The sequence below is a fragment of the Pleurodeles waltl genome, chromosome 5 (assembly GCF_031143425.1).
Source record: "Pleurodeles waltl isolate 20211129_DDA chromosome 5, aPleWal1.hap1.20221129, whole genome shotgun sequence".
In the NCBI taxonomy this organism is placed as follows: Eukaryota; Metazoa; Chordata; class Amphibia; order Caudata; family Salamandridae; genus Pleurodeles; species Pleurodeles waltl.
The window spans coordinates 67498665-67513929 of NC_090444.1; the positions used below are offsets into that span (position 1 = coordinate 67498665).

Genomic DNA, 15265 nt, shown 5'->3' on the forward strand with positions numbered 1-15265 from the left:
AATGTTTGGCTCGGACTGCTCCAGCTTATTTTTATTTGCAGTGATGTTTCAGGTCAGAAGGTCTTGCTGACTTCCTCTGGTCATCAGTGCAAGAGGGCACTCTCTCTACTGGGTTCGGACGTGTAGTGTATCAGCGTTGCTCCCGGCCTTGATGTGTTAGTTGCTGACCGTCGCGGACCTGAGCCTCTTGGCTTTCCTTTCCATTGCAGAGAAGACTTTTTGACCTGCCTAGTGTCCTTTGACCGCCTCTACTCGAACCGCAGAAGACTCAGTTGTTAAATAACTGGGCTTCCCAGCACCTACAACGCTCCTGCCCTTCAAGGAAGAGCATCCTTCTTACAGACATCAAAGAATGAAGACACTTGGAACGGATGCCCTTCAAAGATTCCCTCGGTGCCATTCCAAGTACTCTTTGGCCAGCCTCTGCCCTGTAACTGACCCGTCTCTCCAGGACATGAGGAGTCCTGCTGCAATTTTGCTTGGCCTTAAGGAGCAAAAAGTCTTTGGCAGCAGAGAGACAAGCTAGAACAAAATGTATTGGTCTTCCTCGGAGATCCTCGGAGATGCTGGACATCTTTAGCGGGGAAGATCTGCTCGGCATAGCAAAAGAAGAATCTGGTGAGTCATGTGATCGTCCGGCCCACCTAGCCAGTGTGGGAAAGTGCCATCTTTCTAGCATAGTTACCTTCACTTTTTGCTTGATTTCAGTGTGTTTAGACTGCCGTTCACTGGGATCCTGCTAATCGGGACCCCTGTGACTGTGCTCTCTCCTCTAAATTTGGTTGCTGATAAACTTTTTGAACCCACAATTGGCATACTGGTGCAACTATGTAAGTCCCTAGTATATGGTACTTGGGTATCCAGGGCATTGGTACACCAGTGTTCTCCCATGGGCTGCAGCATATATTATGGCACCCATGGCTGCCAATGCAAACTTTGTCTGCAGGCCTGTCATTGCAACCCGCGTGAAATGGTGCATGCATCCTTTCCGCACCAAACCTGGTCACTTCACTTGGACATTATAAGTCGTCCCTCAAGGGCAGGGTGCATGTCTCAAAGTGTGAGGGTACCCCTGCATGAGCAGGGTGCCCCTACAGACCCCAGGCCAATTGCTGGACCCTTTAAGTGCAGGGAAGGCATCTTAAGGTATGTAGTGGACACTGGTCAACAAGAGTGGTCCATCTACATTATGGCTTCTTTGAACCTAGGCATGTTTGGAATCAAACATGGTGGAATCATGCAACTACACCAATTCCAGTGTTAGTTGCATACCACCATGCACTCTGGGGGTTCCTTAAAGGATACCCCAGTTCTGCCAGTTCAGCCTTACTGGGTGTACCTACCAGCCCATGCTGTTACTGACCCAAGACACTGTTCTGCCCTCCTGCTGGTGAGCCAGGCTCAAGCTGGAGAGGCAGAACAAAGGATTTCCTGTAAGGGAGAGGTGTGACCTCCTTCTCCTGTGTATTAGGTGTCTAAGGGGTGGGGTGGCCTGTGAGTGCCACTAGACTGCTTTGAAGGGCACATTTGGGGCCTACTTGCATAATCTGGTTTGCACCAGTTAAGGAACCCCTGGTTCCCTCTTTGGCACAAAACTACACAAAGGACAGGGCAGTAACCACCCTCCCTGTCCAGCACCTTCCCAAGGGAGGTGCACAGAGCTGTGCCAGGTGGCCACTTGTTTCTACCATCTTGGAAACAAGATGGGCAGAGGCCCCGGACAACATCTGACTGGTTAAGCCAGGTAGATGACATCCCTGACCCCCTCTGATATATGTCACTTTAGAGAGTGACCACCCCCGTTTTAAGGTTACTTAAGGGCTCCCCGTGGGTGGATCCTCACATTCGTCAAGGAAGACTCTCCATGGAACTCTGTCAGACATATTAAGCTCCTGGCCTCTGGAACGCCTGCACATCAGCTTTGGAACCAGAACATGTCTGCTTCTGGTGGGAAGGATCCCATTGCAACATTGTTTCTCTGGATCCTGCAAGAATTCTGCAATATCCAAGGCTGTGCATCCTCCAGGGTCACAAAGACTCGGTTTGCATCCAAGAAGCAAGAAGGGATCTCCCTTGGAGAGAAGGAGTCACTCCCTAGCATCCACTGGAAGGAAGAAGAAGGAATCTCCCTTGGAGTGAAAGAGTCACTCCCCAGCATCCACAGGCACCTCAAGTCAGCGTCGACTGACTGGTAGGGTCTGCTGTCCCACGGACGTCTAAAGAGTCTGCTTCACGGGTGGTGAGTCTTTGACTTTATCTCTGGGTCCTGCTTGTCTTCTGACCAACTTGCGAGACTGTGGGTCCATGCTCCTGCTACTGGACTGGATTCACTGTGCACTGCGACTGTTGCACTTGCCAAGGCTAGTTGACTCTTCCTCCAGGAAATCTTCAGGCACCAAGAAGCTCCAACCTCCAGGACTCTGCTACTCGAAGACCAGCCCCTGTCTTCCAACTCCTGCAACATGGGACTTCTGTTTTATCGTACTGGTAAGGCCTCCTCTTAACTCTGTGTCCTGTGCCTGTGGGTCACTCGCAGCTCCATCTACTTCTGTTGTCCTTCCTGCATGCTGAAGGCCAGCCCTGACACCCCTTCAAGGGTAGAGTCTCCTGGACATTGCCGGTCCGAAAACCTTGCAAATATTTCTTCAGCTTCTACCTGCTTTTGCCAGTGCTTGTTGATGACCTGGCTGGCCCGGACCCTCCTGCAATACAGCTACCATCGAGGGACAGCTTGTAGGCAACGCCTGGGATCTTCTGTACCTCTTTAATCCTGCAGCTGGACTTTTTCTTCTACCGACTTGATGGAACATCACCTCTAGGAAGGTGGGCACTTCCACCTGGGCACCTCCAAGGGTTCCGGACTCTGACCCCTTCCTTTACTGGTCCTCCACATCCAGAATCTGTCCTTGGGTTCCACCAGCCTGGTCCACGGGTCGTGACAGCAGCTGGACAATCTGAGGCAACCACTGACTTCAGAGAGAGTCCCTTTCCCCTCTGCATCTGGGTCCCTGGTGTAGGTACTCCTGTCTTCTGGGTATCCTGGGGTGGGGGTCACTCTCCAAACTTCCTCTTGTCTCCTGGTTTCCTCAAGGTCCCCTGGGAAGGGTCTTGAATCCCGCAAACTCCAACCACAACTCTCTGTGATAGCCTATGGGGTGACTGAGTGAGTAACTACCTTTCACCTGGTCGCTGGGGACACTTACCGTACTTACCTCTGGTGTTTTTATCTACCCCAGGCCCTAGCTAACTACCACACTTAGCTTGGTTGGGTTCACTATTTCAGAATCCACATATTTAATATATGGTTTGGCCCTCCCATAGGGCCCTGTGTATTTTTGCACTATTTCTGCTGGTTATCTTGTGTATATATTTTGCGTAGCTATCTCCAAAGGGAGATATACCAATGCTAGTCTAGTAGTAGTGCTGTAATAAAGTATCCTTTATTTTTGCAACACTTGTGAGGTTCTTTCTTGGGAGTGAATTACTGTCTGACGACTGTGGTATTGCAAGTGCTTTACATTCCTAATGGATAAGCTTCAGCTGCTCGCCTCAGATACCCCTAGAGAGCTTCTGCTATCTGGACGCCTACTCGCTAACACTAAGGGTTGCCTGGACTCGGTATAAGGTGCCACACCATAGATGTACACCCCAAACTGAGCCAACCTCCTACAGCCAGTCCCTATATTTTCACTCAGACTCCTTGGAGCCAAGGAAGAAGAGGTGCCGTAGGATGTCCCATCTACATCCATCGACCCTGGACCCTCTGAACACCATGCGGAGACACATGAGTGTCCTATCCTCAAAACGCTCCAATAGGAGCTGCATGAAAGGCAGCAGCACATCTTCCACCCACACGGAGGCAAGATTTCCACCTGGAAAAAGCCTTTGCCTAAGAAGCAAGGTCTCTCCATCTTTGGATATTCCTCTGGGTGGTGTCCCCTCCAGCTAGAAGACAATCAGGCCTTGGTCCATAGCCCTGACACACAGACATCTTGCAGACCTTCTCCTCTTCTCACTGCCTGACTGGCTAGTTGACAGTTTTTGGGGGCTTGATCTTCCCTTCTTATAGTCCATTTCCAGATGCCAAATGTGATTTAGAGTCTGAGTCTTTGAAGTTTATGTTGGGCGGGTAGGGAGTCTCCTTCCTTATGAGGTACCCTCTCTTTTTTGACGTGCCTTTTCTCCAGAAAGAAATCTGTCACAACAGGAGCGACTCCAAATCAGAGGTTCACTCCTGGATGTCAGCCACAGTAATCTGTATCAAAAAGTTACCCCAGGGCCTCAGCCCTACTCTTTTTTTGATTCTCTTATTGGCCCATCTCCTTCCTGAAATGTGCCCAGGCAGCTTCCCAATAACCTCTTTAAATCAAAAAGCAACATTTGAAGTGAACTCGAGAGCCTGGCTCTCTCTTCCTCCAGTGTGTCCCACTCAGCTTATAGGACTGCCACAATACACAGATCTGTCTGGTGGGGGAGAAAGGAGGAGAATTCCTCTACCTCCTCTCCTAATGTTCCGCCAGTCAGCCCTGGATCTCCCAAAATCGAACCCAGAGTCTTATTGGGCCCTTTACAGATACATATACCCAGCAGGTGCATAGAGCATACTCACACTGAACAGCACTACATCCTTCATGTATTGTACCATTCACAGGCACACATACATCCAGCACATGCATATGATATACATGCACTGCACAACACTGCTTTATCCAGTCGTGGCTCGCGGAAGGGGCGGGGCGGCAGGTGGGGGTGGGGAGTCATAGGGAGGGAACAAACATTAATTAAAAAAAAAAAACACTTACCTGCACACCAACGCACTGCTCCTCCGTCTCCTCTTCGCTGCAGGCAGGCACAGGCTCCCAGTCTGCCCTGCGGCCAATCATGATGCCTCTCAGAGCAGTGTTCGGATTGGCTGGGAGGGCCCGGCCAGGGTGCTCCCAGGCAGACTGGGAGCCTGTTCATGCTCTCTCAAGCCCGGCAACACTGCCGGACTGAGGGGGGCACACTGCGCATGTGTGTTTAGACGACCAACCAAACACACATACGCACTTAGTCTCACCCGTCACTACATAAGTTTGGTGTGGAATCCTACGCAGTGCATGTGTGTTGGATGTATGTGTCCATGTACGTGGTACAATACAGGGATAAAGGCAGGGGTGGCTCCTCTGTTAGGGCAGAGGAGTGCCGCCCCCCCCCGAGGCACTGTCCCTTTACAGGAAAACGATCATAAACACAGTTTTCTTTTAAATGTTTTGCCGCTGTTTGGGGGGGGGGGGTGGCGGCCCTAACAGAGGAGCCACCCCTGCCTTTATCCCTGTATTGTACCACGTACTTGGACACATACATCCAACACACATGCAAACACATGCACTGCGTAGGATTCCACACCAAACTTATATAGTCCAAAGGTATGTTAAGCACACAGCATCAGACTTACAAACAGGTGAGACTAAGCTCACTCCAATGGCTCAGAACCTCTTCAGTCCAACTGATCACCACACAGTATGCTGACACCACCATGCTAGTGCTGCGTAACTCCTGTTAAATGAAACACATAAAAGGTGATTGGAGGATGCTTGCAATAAATCTGACTGGCAATCATTCGTGTAGCATTCAAACCTATTTTTCTTTCACCCACGATGCCACCTCAGATGAGAAGCAGGCGTATGCAAATCAGTCTTGACTTTACTACAATGGGAACAGTCTAGCCCGAACTGCCTAGCCAGTTCCTCTCTGAACTAAAACACAAGCAACTGAAGACCAGTTTCTCTGTGGTTGAGGTTCTTCAGTCGCCTTAAGTGGGATGGGTATCCCCAGATCTGGATTCCGTGCACACTGTGATGAGCCCTATATATGGGGAAGCAGGTCCTGGTTGCTTATGTTCCAGTTCAGGGGAGACCTGGCCTGGCAGTTAGGGCTAATCTCCTTTCATTGGAACAGGATCAAAATTCATTTGTATGTAGCTGGGTTCAGACTGAGGTGGCATGATGTGCAAAATAACAGTGAAGTGGGATGCTGCCCTGACTAATCACTATTAGCTGAGATTAATACAAGTGTTCGATCCATCACTTTTTTTGTGTATTTTATTTGTATACTTTATTAACTCCTGGTAAAGAAAGCAGCCTTTCACCATTATCAGAGTGGCACTTTGGGCACCCCTCCTGGTCCAAAAAGACCGCAATCCATGAGAAAGGCATTCGTCATAGCGCACATGCATGATCCATGTTTGCCCATGACTACAAAAATCAGCGTTGAGGAGCCAGACATAACAGTTAGAGCACTCATGGCAGGGGTGTACATCCATTACCGTATGAGGGACTTGTCTGTCCAAACAGGCCTGATGTAGAAACAGGTTTTTCCCCATTCTTTGTTTATGAAAAAAAGTGTTAATGCTCTTTGGCACAAGTGTTGTGCAATTTGTGTGCAAATTAGTTGATGACTCAACTATTATTCTCAATGTTTAGATTTTATATTGGCTGTCCTGACTGGAAGTGGTGATTAACCAAATGCACATGTGAACAAAAATAAATTAAAGGAAAAATAAAAAATGTTTAGAAACTGTGATGTCTCCAGAGACTTCACAACATAAATGAGAAGCTTTGGCCCATATATCTAATTGGTCTTATGAATACTTTTGTTTCTTTTCAGATTTCATTGCCTACACCCACATGATGAGCGGTGGGACATGACTTTCTTTGTTGGAGGGCCTGTTTGGTCTTTGGATTGGTGCCCCACCCCAGATGGCTCTGCTGCCTCCCAATATGTTGCTCTGTATTGTAACATGGGAATGGATGACAAACATGACCTGAACGAAGTTTACCAGGGTTCAGCCCTCCTGCAGCTCTGGAATCTAGGTCCCTTGCAGCATGAAATCTGGTGAGTTGACTTTTATAAACCTTCCCATTGTAAGAATGAAGTAAAGTTGCTGTTCTCATGTTGTGCTTTAAAAGAGCCTCATGATGTTTGTGATTGTTAGTTTGCTTCGTAATGGTTCTAAATTTGCTCTAATACATGGTGCACTTGTCTGCTCAATGCATTGCTTGTGGCTTAGTGGATGTACAATGTCTTACTGCCTTAGATGATCCCTGAGATTACCTGTAAGGCACCTCAGCTAATTACCTTTCACAGACTATAAAGCTAGCTTTGAGAAGCAACTGAGTACTGTACTGGGCAGTGAAGTATTGTGAAATGCAAGTTCTAGGTGGAGCAGGTTTGTGACTTGGAGATAGAATACAATAGTGGCAGGGAGTAGGAGGAACCTTTGTACATGACTACTGGGATGTGAGAATCTTAGGGCCTCATTACGAATCTGGTGGTCTTCAGACCGTTAGACATGCGGTGGCAGTCGGACCGAACACCACAGCTTTGATGGTCCAACCGCCAAGTTATGACTGGGGGTCGGACAGCCAAAGAACCGCCGTCCCCGCTGGGCACACGTTTCCCGATGGCATGATGGCGGTTGGGCTTGTAATCCGCTGTGGCAGCGCTAGACTTAGCTCCGCCTAGATGATTTTAACCCCACTTTCCGCCAGCCTTTTCATGGTGAGTAGCTCGCCATGAAATGGCCAGTGGAAAGGTAGTGCAAGGGGCCACAGTGGCCCCTACCCAGCACCTTCGGAATGCACATCATTCGAAGGGTGCCGGATGGCTGCCTCCGTGCTACAAGATAGCAATTGGCTCCTTTAAGGGAGCTGAGAGCTATCTCCTGTCTACGGTGTGACTGTCCGGAATGCTCTATTTCAAGTAAATTTCAGACGAAATATTGTAATAGGGCGGGGGGAAAGCCACCTCCCTGGCAGTGGAGTCCTCCTCCCTGCAAGTTTGGCTGTCCCGTGTTAGGACCGTCAAACTCGTGATGACCATGTTTGTCTTATTTAAATGCCAGTATACATTTTAGAGCTGTGGTTCTTAAACTTTTGACTTCTCTAGCCATCAAATGAATCATTATTGGAAACTGCGGACCCCGGCCTATCCAGTGTGCATGATTTGAACTTAAATTAATACAGAAAGAAAATACAGAAAAAAGTGTACACCAAACATTACACAAGTTTAGGAATATGTTATTTAAATAATTCAAAAATAAATACTTTTATAAGTTTAATTTTAATGGGAAGATTGGAGTTTTTGTTTATCTGGTTTCATTTCTAAAAGACGAAGTGGTACACTAGTCTCTAGCATATCACTTTGCCTTTTTACTCCTAGCACATTTTCTGTCGGTGCATGACTGGGCTCCAGGGCTACCAATCCTCCATACTTAATTCTGTGTACTTTACTTGATCTGCTGCCAAAATTCAAGCTACGGATACCTACTTAATGTTAAGCCTGTGACGTCTGATTCCTTCTCATTTACTAGTGGTTTTTAAAAAGTTCATTTTTACATTTTGTTTTATGTGTACATACTTTATTGGATTGCTAAAATTATTTAATTTTTTTAACAGTATGCTTCGAAACAGCTGTTTTTAACTCAGGATAAGAATCACAGATTTGGGGTTTTAAGAGTGGTGATATGTTTCTTTCAGAAATGGCGCTTAATCGGTTTTGAGTGTTTTACAGTAGGGTAGCTAGAAGGATAGACTTAACAATCTTGCTTCTTTGTTTTCACAGTTTTATAGGTGTCATTATTTATTTAAACTAAAGTTTTTGTACCTCTTCTAGTAAGTTTGTTTTGGAATATTGCCCAAATCAGACTTGAGAAATTTTACTACGTTTATTTTATATTCCTCATTTTACTAGCACTTATTTTAAAATTCCTTTGAAGCTGTCTTCCTTTTCTGTAATTTAATTGTGTATATTTTTATTTCTGTTTAGTTTATCGATCCACTTTTTTTATTTGCATAATGTTTGTAGTATAAATGGGTTTTGATCACATACTGTGCACACTCCTACCGTTTAATATTAAATGCCTTGTTGCAGGTTGTTTTTCTTCGAAGTAGAACTTTTGGTTTCAAGGTGACCCGAGATTACTCCCCAAACCCACAATGCAACAGGATAAAGACTCCATCTTGGGATGTTTTTACTGCCACTTGAAGCAGATGCCCTTTCAAAACTTCAGGACCGTTGAGCTATAAAAGAATAATTTGATTCCATTCACCAGCATCTCTTCCAGTTAGTAATAAAAACACAATATGATGGCGCTTTGGAATCAACCCAGACCAAGCTCTTTTCTCAGCACCAGGCCTTATGAAAATGACTCACGGATGGGCGGTTATAAAGACCTTCTAGTTTTGCCCCAAGTCAGCTGTAAGTTTCCATGGTCAGACCAACATAGGACCAGTAACCTATGCTTTCCCACCAAACACAGGGAATCAAACTGTTCGGACTGCCAGGCCCTCTGAAACAAAAGACAATCAGATATCTGAGGGAACATTGGTGAGCACATTGCAGAATGCAGCACCTGAACTCTGCAGGGCAATCTACTAAACCTGGAGCTCAAAGACGTTGAGTGAAAATACTCGATGCAGAGAAAGGAGGTGCATCTGGCGATCACAGTCCAGGAACTCTGCCTCCAGGGGACTCAGACTACGGAGCGGAGACATCTTAAGGGGCCCCTGTGAAACCTGCACTTGAGACAGACTCTTTTGAAGGCTTCCACTCCAAGTATTGTCCCTCCCGGGATCAACTTCAAACAAACGTCTTGACTCTAAGTTAAGTACTGTTTGTAGGAATGTACCCTCTTTTTGGCATTGGTTACCCCCACTTTTTGCCTGCTCTCAGTGTGTTTTGACCGTGTTCAGGAATCACTGTGTGAAGGAGTCAATACCCTGCGTCTATAGGCAACTCAAGATGACAACGACCGGTTGGTGGATCTTGCTGTCCTACGGACAACGAAAAGGCTCTGCTCACAGGTGGTGGTTCTGTGCTCCTCTCAGGGTCAAACTCATCTTCTGACCAACTTGGGAGACGGTGGACCCTTGCCGCACTCACTGGATCGGAAACCCTGTGCACCGCAACAGTTGCTCTTGCCAAGGCTTGTTGACTCTTTCTCCAAGAACTCCAAGAAGTCCCAGCTCTCTGCAACTCCAAGATCATCCTCCACTTTTCAACTCTTGCGATGTGGGACTCCTTTTTGGTTGTTCTGCTCAGGCCTCCTTGCGACTCCCTGTGGCTGCTGCCAGTGGATCACTCGTGGAGGCTCCTACAACTGGCTTTCCTCACTGCTGAAAGCCTGCCCGGACTCTTCCAAGAGTCCGAGTCACTAGGACCTTGTTTGTCCTCAAAAACCTACAATCTTTCTTGCAACAACTATTTGCGTTTGCCAAGGCTTGTTGGTAGCCCTGCTGGCCACTGACAATCCTGCAATCTGTGAAGTGACCTAAATCCATAAAAATCCAACTGCGACTGTCTTGTGTTAGCCTATGTGACACCTGGCTCAATAAGAACTCTGCACCTGGGTGCCTGTGGGATTTCTGGTGCTTAGCTCTGGCAATTTCTTACTCCCCCAGCCCCTGGGATTCTAACACACTTACCTTGGATGGGTATCTCCATTCCTATACCACTTTCTAAGTATATGGTTTGACCCCCATCCCATAGGGCTCCATGTATGTCTGCTTTTCCTGCTTGTTTCTAAATGTGTATTTTGTGTGTAAATAGCTCCAAGTGGCGATATACCAATGTTAGAGTAATCTTGGTATTGTAATAAAGAATGCTTTATTTTTGCAGCACCTGGTGTCGTTCATTCTTGCAAACAGTCACTGACTGACTATTGTGGTATTGCATGTGTTTTACACTCCTGGATAAGCTTTAGCTACTCACTACAGCTACCCATAGGTGCACCATAAGCTGAGCCAGCCTCCTACACTCAAGTATCCACAATTGTAAGGTCACCTACTTTTCAACCTTCTACGCCCAGACGAAGACGAATACCACTGCCTGAGTCAACAAGGCATACCCCTCAGACATTTCTTCTCCAATACCCTGCAACCTCTGATGATCGAGAAGAAGGGGAGCTCCACGGCTCCCACACGGAATGGGATGATTATTTCATATCCACACCCTTGTCTCGTTTACCCACTCGAGTGGATTCCCACCTGAGGACATTGGAATATCTCATAGTTAGACTGCAAAAAGGTTTGCACTTCCCATGCCCCCTAAGCAAATGGACTGTTTTCTCTGATTTCAAGGAGCCATTCCAGAAGTGCGTCAGATCTATGCCCATTGTCCACCACAGCTGGGAAGAGGGCCTAAAAGTAATGAGGAATCTGGCCACAGTGGCTGCCGTTCTTCCACGTCTAGACAAGAAATATAAGGCTCGGGAAGACTCTATGGCCTGTCTTATTGGCCTAGCAAAGCTGGACTCCGTGATCACCGAGTTGGCCCAACGTAGTTCCAAGAATCCCTCCACTCCAATCTCTGCGCCTCTGGATAAAGAGGGTAGGTGCCTTGATAATTTTGGTAAGTGATTTTCCTCAATGTCAGTGCTTGCTGTCAGCGGTGAATGCTCTAGCTGTTCTAGGAAGGTATAATCAACAACTACGGGCTGACATTGCGCCATATCTTAATCAAGAAGAGGCCAAAGCAGCGTCAAAAGATCTTACAGGAGAGGTAGAGCACTGCAGCAGAAGTGATAGACTATGCTATGGACATTGCAAAAACTGCATTTAGACAGCTTGCAGGGGTTGCTGTACTTTGGAGGAAAGCTGTCTCAAAGCTAACTCGTTTAGGCCTGAGGTACAAAATAAAATATAGGATCTTCCATTCGATGAGAAGCTGTTTTCGACAAGCATGTCAATGAAGCCCTTCAAACCATAAAGACAGATACCAACACAGCTAAATCTCTGAGAACTCTCCCCTTTAGAAAGCAGCCTTTTCGTTGTGCCAGAGGAGGAGATTTCCCATCCTATAGGGGAGGATCTCAACAATATTGGTACTCCTCCTACACAATATTGGTACTCCTCCTACACATCTACCTCCCAGCAATTTTGTCCGCAGTACTCTCAAACGCAACCACCGGCAGCAGCCTACAACAGGCCCCCGTGTAAAGGCAGAGCAGGGTGCCAGGGAAAGGCTGCTGGTCGTTGGCAATGACCATTCACAGGCTCCGCTTACTCGTTTTCCCTCTGCAGTCAGACTAGGGGGAAGAATAACCCACTACATTCAATGCTGGCAGAAGATAACATCAGAGCAATGGGTTCTAGACCTTATGCAGTTTTGCCAGACCGTAGAACTTGTTCATTTCTCACCACCAAACCCACCTCACACCCTCATTCCAAAGCATTTACAACTACTCAAATTGGAAGTAATAACCGTGCTCAAGAAGGGGGCAATAGAGAGAGTTCCTGTTTCAGAACGAGGAAAGGGATTCTATTCCTGTTTCTTGTTGGTCTGCAAAAAGTGGAAGGAGTGGCGGCCAATCTCAATCTCCGAGATCTCAACAAATATCTCAAAAAGTCATTCCGCATGGTAATGTTACAAGATATTCTACCACCAAATCACAGAGATTATATGTCAACCCTCGACCTACAGGATGCTTATTTTCCCATCCATCCCTCCCTTCCTCGTTCCCTCCCTCAGGAGATTTCTGAGGTTCACAGTAGCTGGCAGCCATTACCAGTTCAGGGTTCTTCCTTTTGGCCTTAAGTCAGCCCACCAAATATTCACAAAGTGCCTAACACCAGTCGCGGTGTTCTTAAGGAAACAAAACACCAAGTGTTCCCGTATTTAGACGATTGGCTTGTCAAGGCTCATTGCAGTCAAGGAGCGCAAAGGTCAGCCGCAGCCTGTATATCCCTATTCAGCAAGTTGGATCTCACACTGAATTGGAAAGTCAATTCTTCAATCCTCAACCTTCTTGGGGGCAACACTAGATACTACGCTTAACAAGGCGTTCCACACAGCCGAGAGACAACTAAGGCTAGTATAATTGGCAAAGTCGATCCAAAGAAAAGTCTCTTTCTGTCTGCCTCTACAAATCATCATTTTTGGGGATGATGTCATCATTCATATCCCTAGTTCTGTACTGCTGGCTAAGAATGCAAACCCTCCAAGAAGAACTAGACAACCACTGGATACAGGCTACAGGCTCTTTCGACAACATTATCAGCGCCACCCCAGCCATGATCTTGGCTCGGTCATTATGAATGCTGCATCCACACCTGTCAGTCAGCTTGTCGTTCCTCAATCTACCCTCTCCATTGGTTATCACCACCGATGCTTCCCTAGAGGGATGGGGAGGGTACTTTGAGGACCTACAAGTCGGCAGCAAGTGGCAAAAACCTTGTCAGCTGTAATACATCAATCTTCTCGAGCGCATGGTAGTACACCTGGCCTTGCAGGCTTTCCTTCCGAAGATGAGGAACTTCGCAGTTCTGATACATACAGATAATACAATCACAATGCACTATATAAACAAACAAGGCGGCACCAGATCACTTCTCCTCTCTCAGGAGTTGCAGGACATCTGGAACTGGTCCTTCCGGCAGAGAATATTCCAGTTCCTCAGAATGCGATTTTGGACTCTTAGTAGATTAAAGACATCTTGCCATGAGTGGGAATTGGATCAGGAAACTCTCAATCACGTCTTCTCACAGTGGAGGAAGCTGAATCTCGACCTCGTTTCAAGTCCCCAGAACAGCAAATGCTGATTCTTTGGAAGCTGGCATCACTATCCTGGTTCATGGGGGAATGTATTTTTGATTGCATGGTCCGGAATCTTTGTTTACACCTTTCCGCCCATTCCTCTCCTTTCAAAGTTTCTCACGAAGATGAAGACTGACCCTTGCAGGATAATCCTGATAGCTCCAACGTGGCCTTGACAACACTTGTTTACGAAACTATTTCTCCTTCTGGAGAAACCATGCATCCTGTTGAGAATGACAACTTTTCTCCTGAAGCTGAACAAGGGCCAAGTGTTACACCCGGATACCAAGTCTCTTCACTTATCAGCTTGGTTCCTGAGCACAATTAATTCGCCCACTTAAACATCTCTCCCAAATGCAGGGGCATACTTGCTAGAGCCCGAGCGGGTAATACAAATAAAACCTGTCATAAGAGATTTTGCACATGATGCTAACAGGTGCAGATCCATCTGCTCTTATTACACCTGAAGAGATATTTCCTTACCTATTACAGTTGGTATAGGAAGTTGGCTCTGTATATACTATTTCAAAGTAAGAAATAGTGTGCAGAGTCCAAGGGTTCCCCTTAGAGGTAAGATAGTGGCAAAAGCAGATCATTCTAATGCTCTATTTTGTGGTAGTGTGGTCGAGCAGTAGGCTTATCAGAGGGTAGTGTTAAGCATTTGTTGTACACACACAGGCAATAAATGAGGAACACACACTCAGACTTACTCCAGGCCAATAGGTTTTTATATTGAAAAATATTTTTTCTTACTTTATTTTAAGAACCACAGGTTCAAGATTTACAGTTAATACTTTAAATGTAAGGTACTTCACTTAGATACTTTAGGAACTTTGAATGAAAACAATATCATATACAGTCTTTGTAAAAATGGCAATAAGCTATTTTCAAAGTGGACACAGTGCAGAAATCAACAGTTCCTGGGGGAGGTAAGTAAAGGTTATATTAGGAGGTAAGTAAAACACTTACAAGTCTCAGTTCTGGGGCATAGGCAGCCCACCGTTGGGGGCTCAAGGCAACCCCAAAGTTACCACACCAGCAGCTCAGGGCCAGTTAGGTGCAGAGGTCAAAGAGGTGCCCAAAACACATAGGCGCCTATGGAGAACAGGGGTGCTCTGGTTCCAGTCTGCCAGCAGGTAAGTACCTGCGTCCTAGGGGGGCAGACCAGGGGAGTTTTGTAGAGCAGTGAGGGGGACACAAGTAAGCACACAAAACACACCCTCAGTGGCACAGGGGCGGCTGGGTGCAGTGTGCAAAGCAGGCGTAGGGTTTCAGGTAGGAAACAATGGAGGGACCCGGGGGTCACTCTAGCTGTGCAGGCAGGCATGGGGGGGCTTCTCGGGACAGCCACCACCTGGGCTAGGCAGAGGGTCGCCTGGGGGTCACTCGTGCATCGAAGTTTGGTTCCTTCAGGTCCTGGGGGCTGCGGGTGCAGTGTTGGTTCCAGGCGTCTGGTCGCTTGTTACAGGCAGTCGTGGTCAGGGGGAGCCTCTGGATTCTCTCTGCAGGAGTCGCTGTGGGGACTCAGGGGGGTCGTCTCTGGTTACTCACGGGCTCGCAGTTGCCGGGGAGTCCTCCCTGAGGTGTTGGTTCTCCGAATCTCGAGCCGGGGGCGTTGGGTGCAGAGTGTAGAGTCTCACGCTTCCAGCGGGAAACGTGAAGTCTTTGGAAGTTGCTTCTTTGTTGGATA

The 15265-nt window shown here is 47.1% G+C and overlaps 1 protein-coding gene across 1 annotated transcript in view; it reads left to right on the forward strand.

Moving 5' to 3' along the window:
• The window catches only part of GTF3C2 (general transcription factor IIIC subunit 2), a 720157-nt gene that overhangs the window by 253118 nt on the left and 451774 nt on the right, over nucleotides 1-15265 (forward strand). The window contains exon 8 of the mRNA XM_069236502.1: nucleotides 6649-6876. Coding sequence (XP_069092603.1) covers nucleotides 6649-6876 — 228 coding nt within the window. The remainder of the gene's footprint in view (nucleotides 1-6648; nucleotides 6877-15265) is intronic.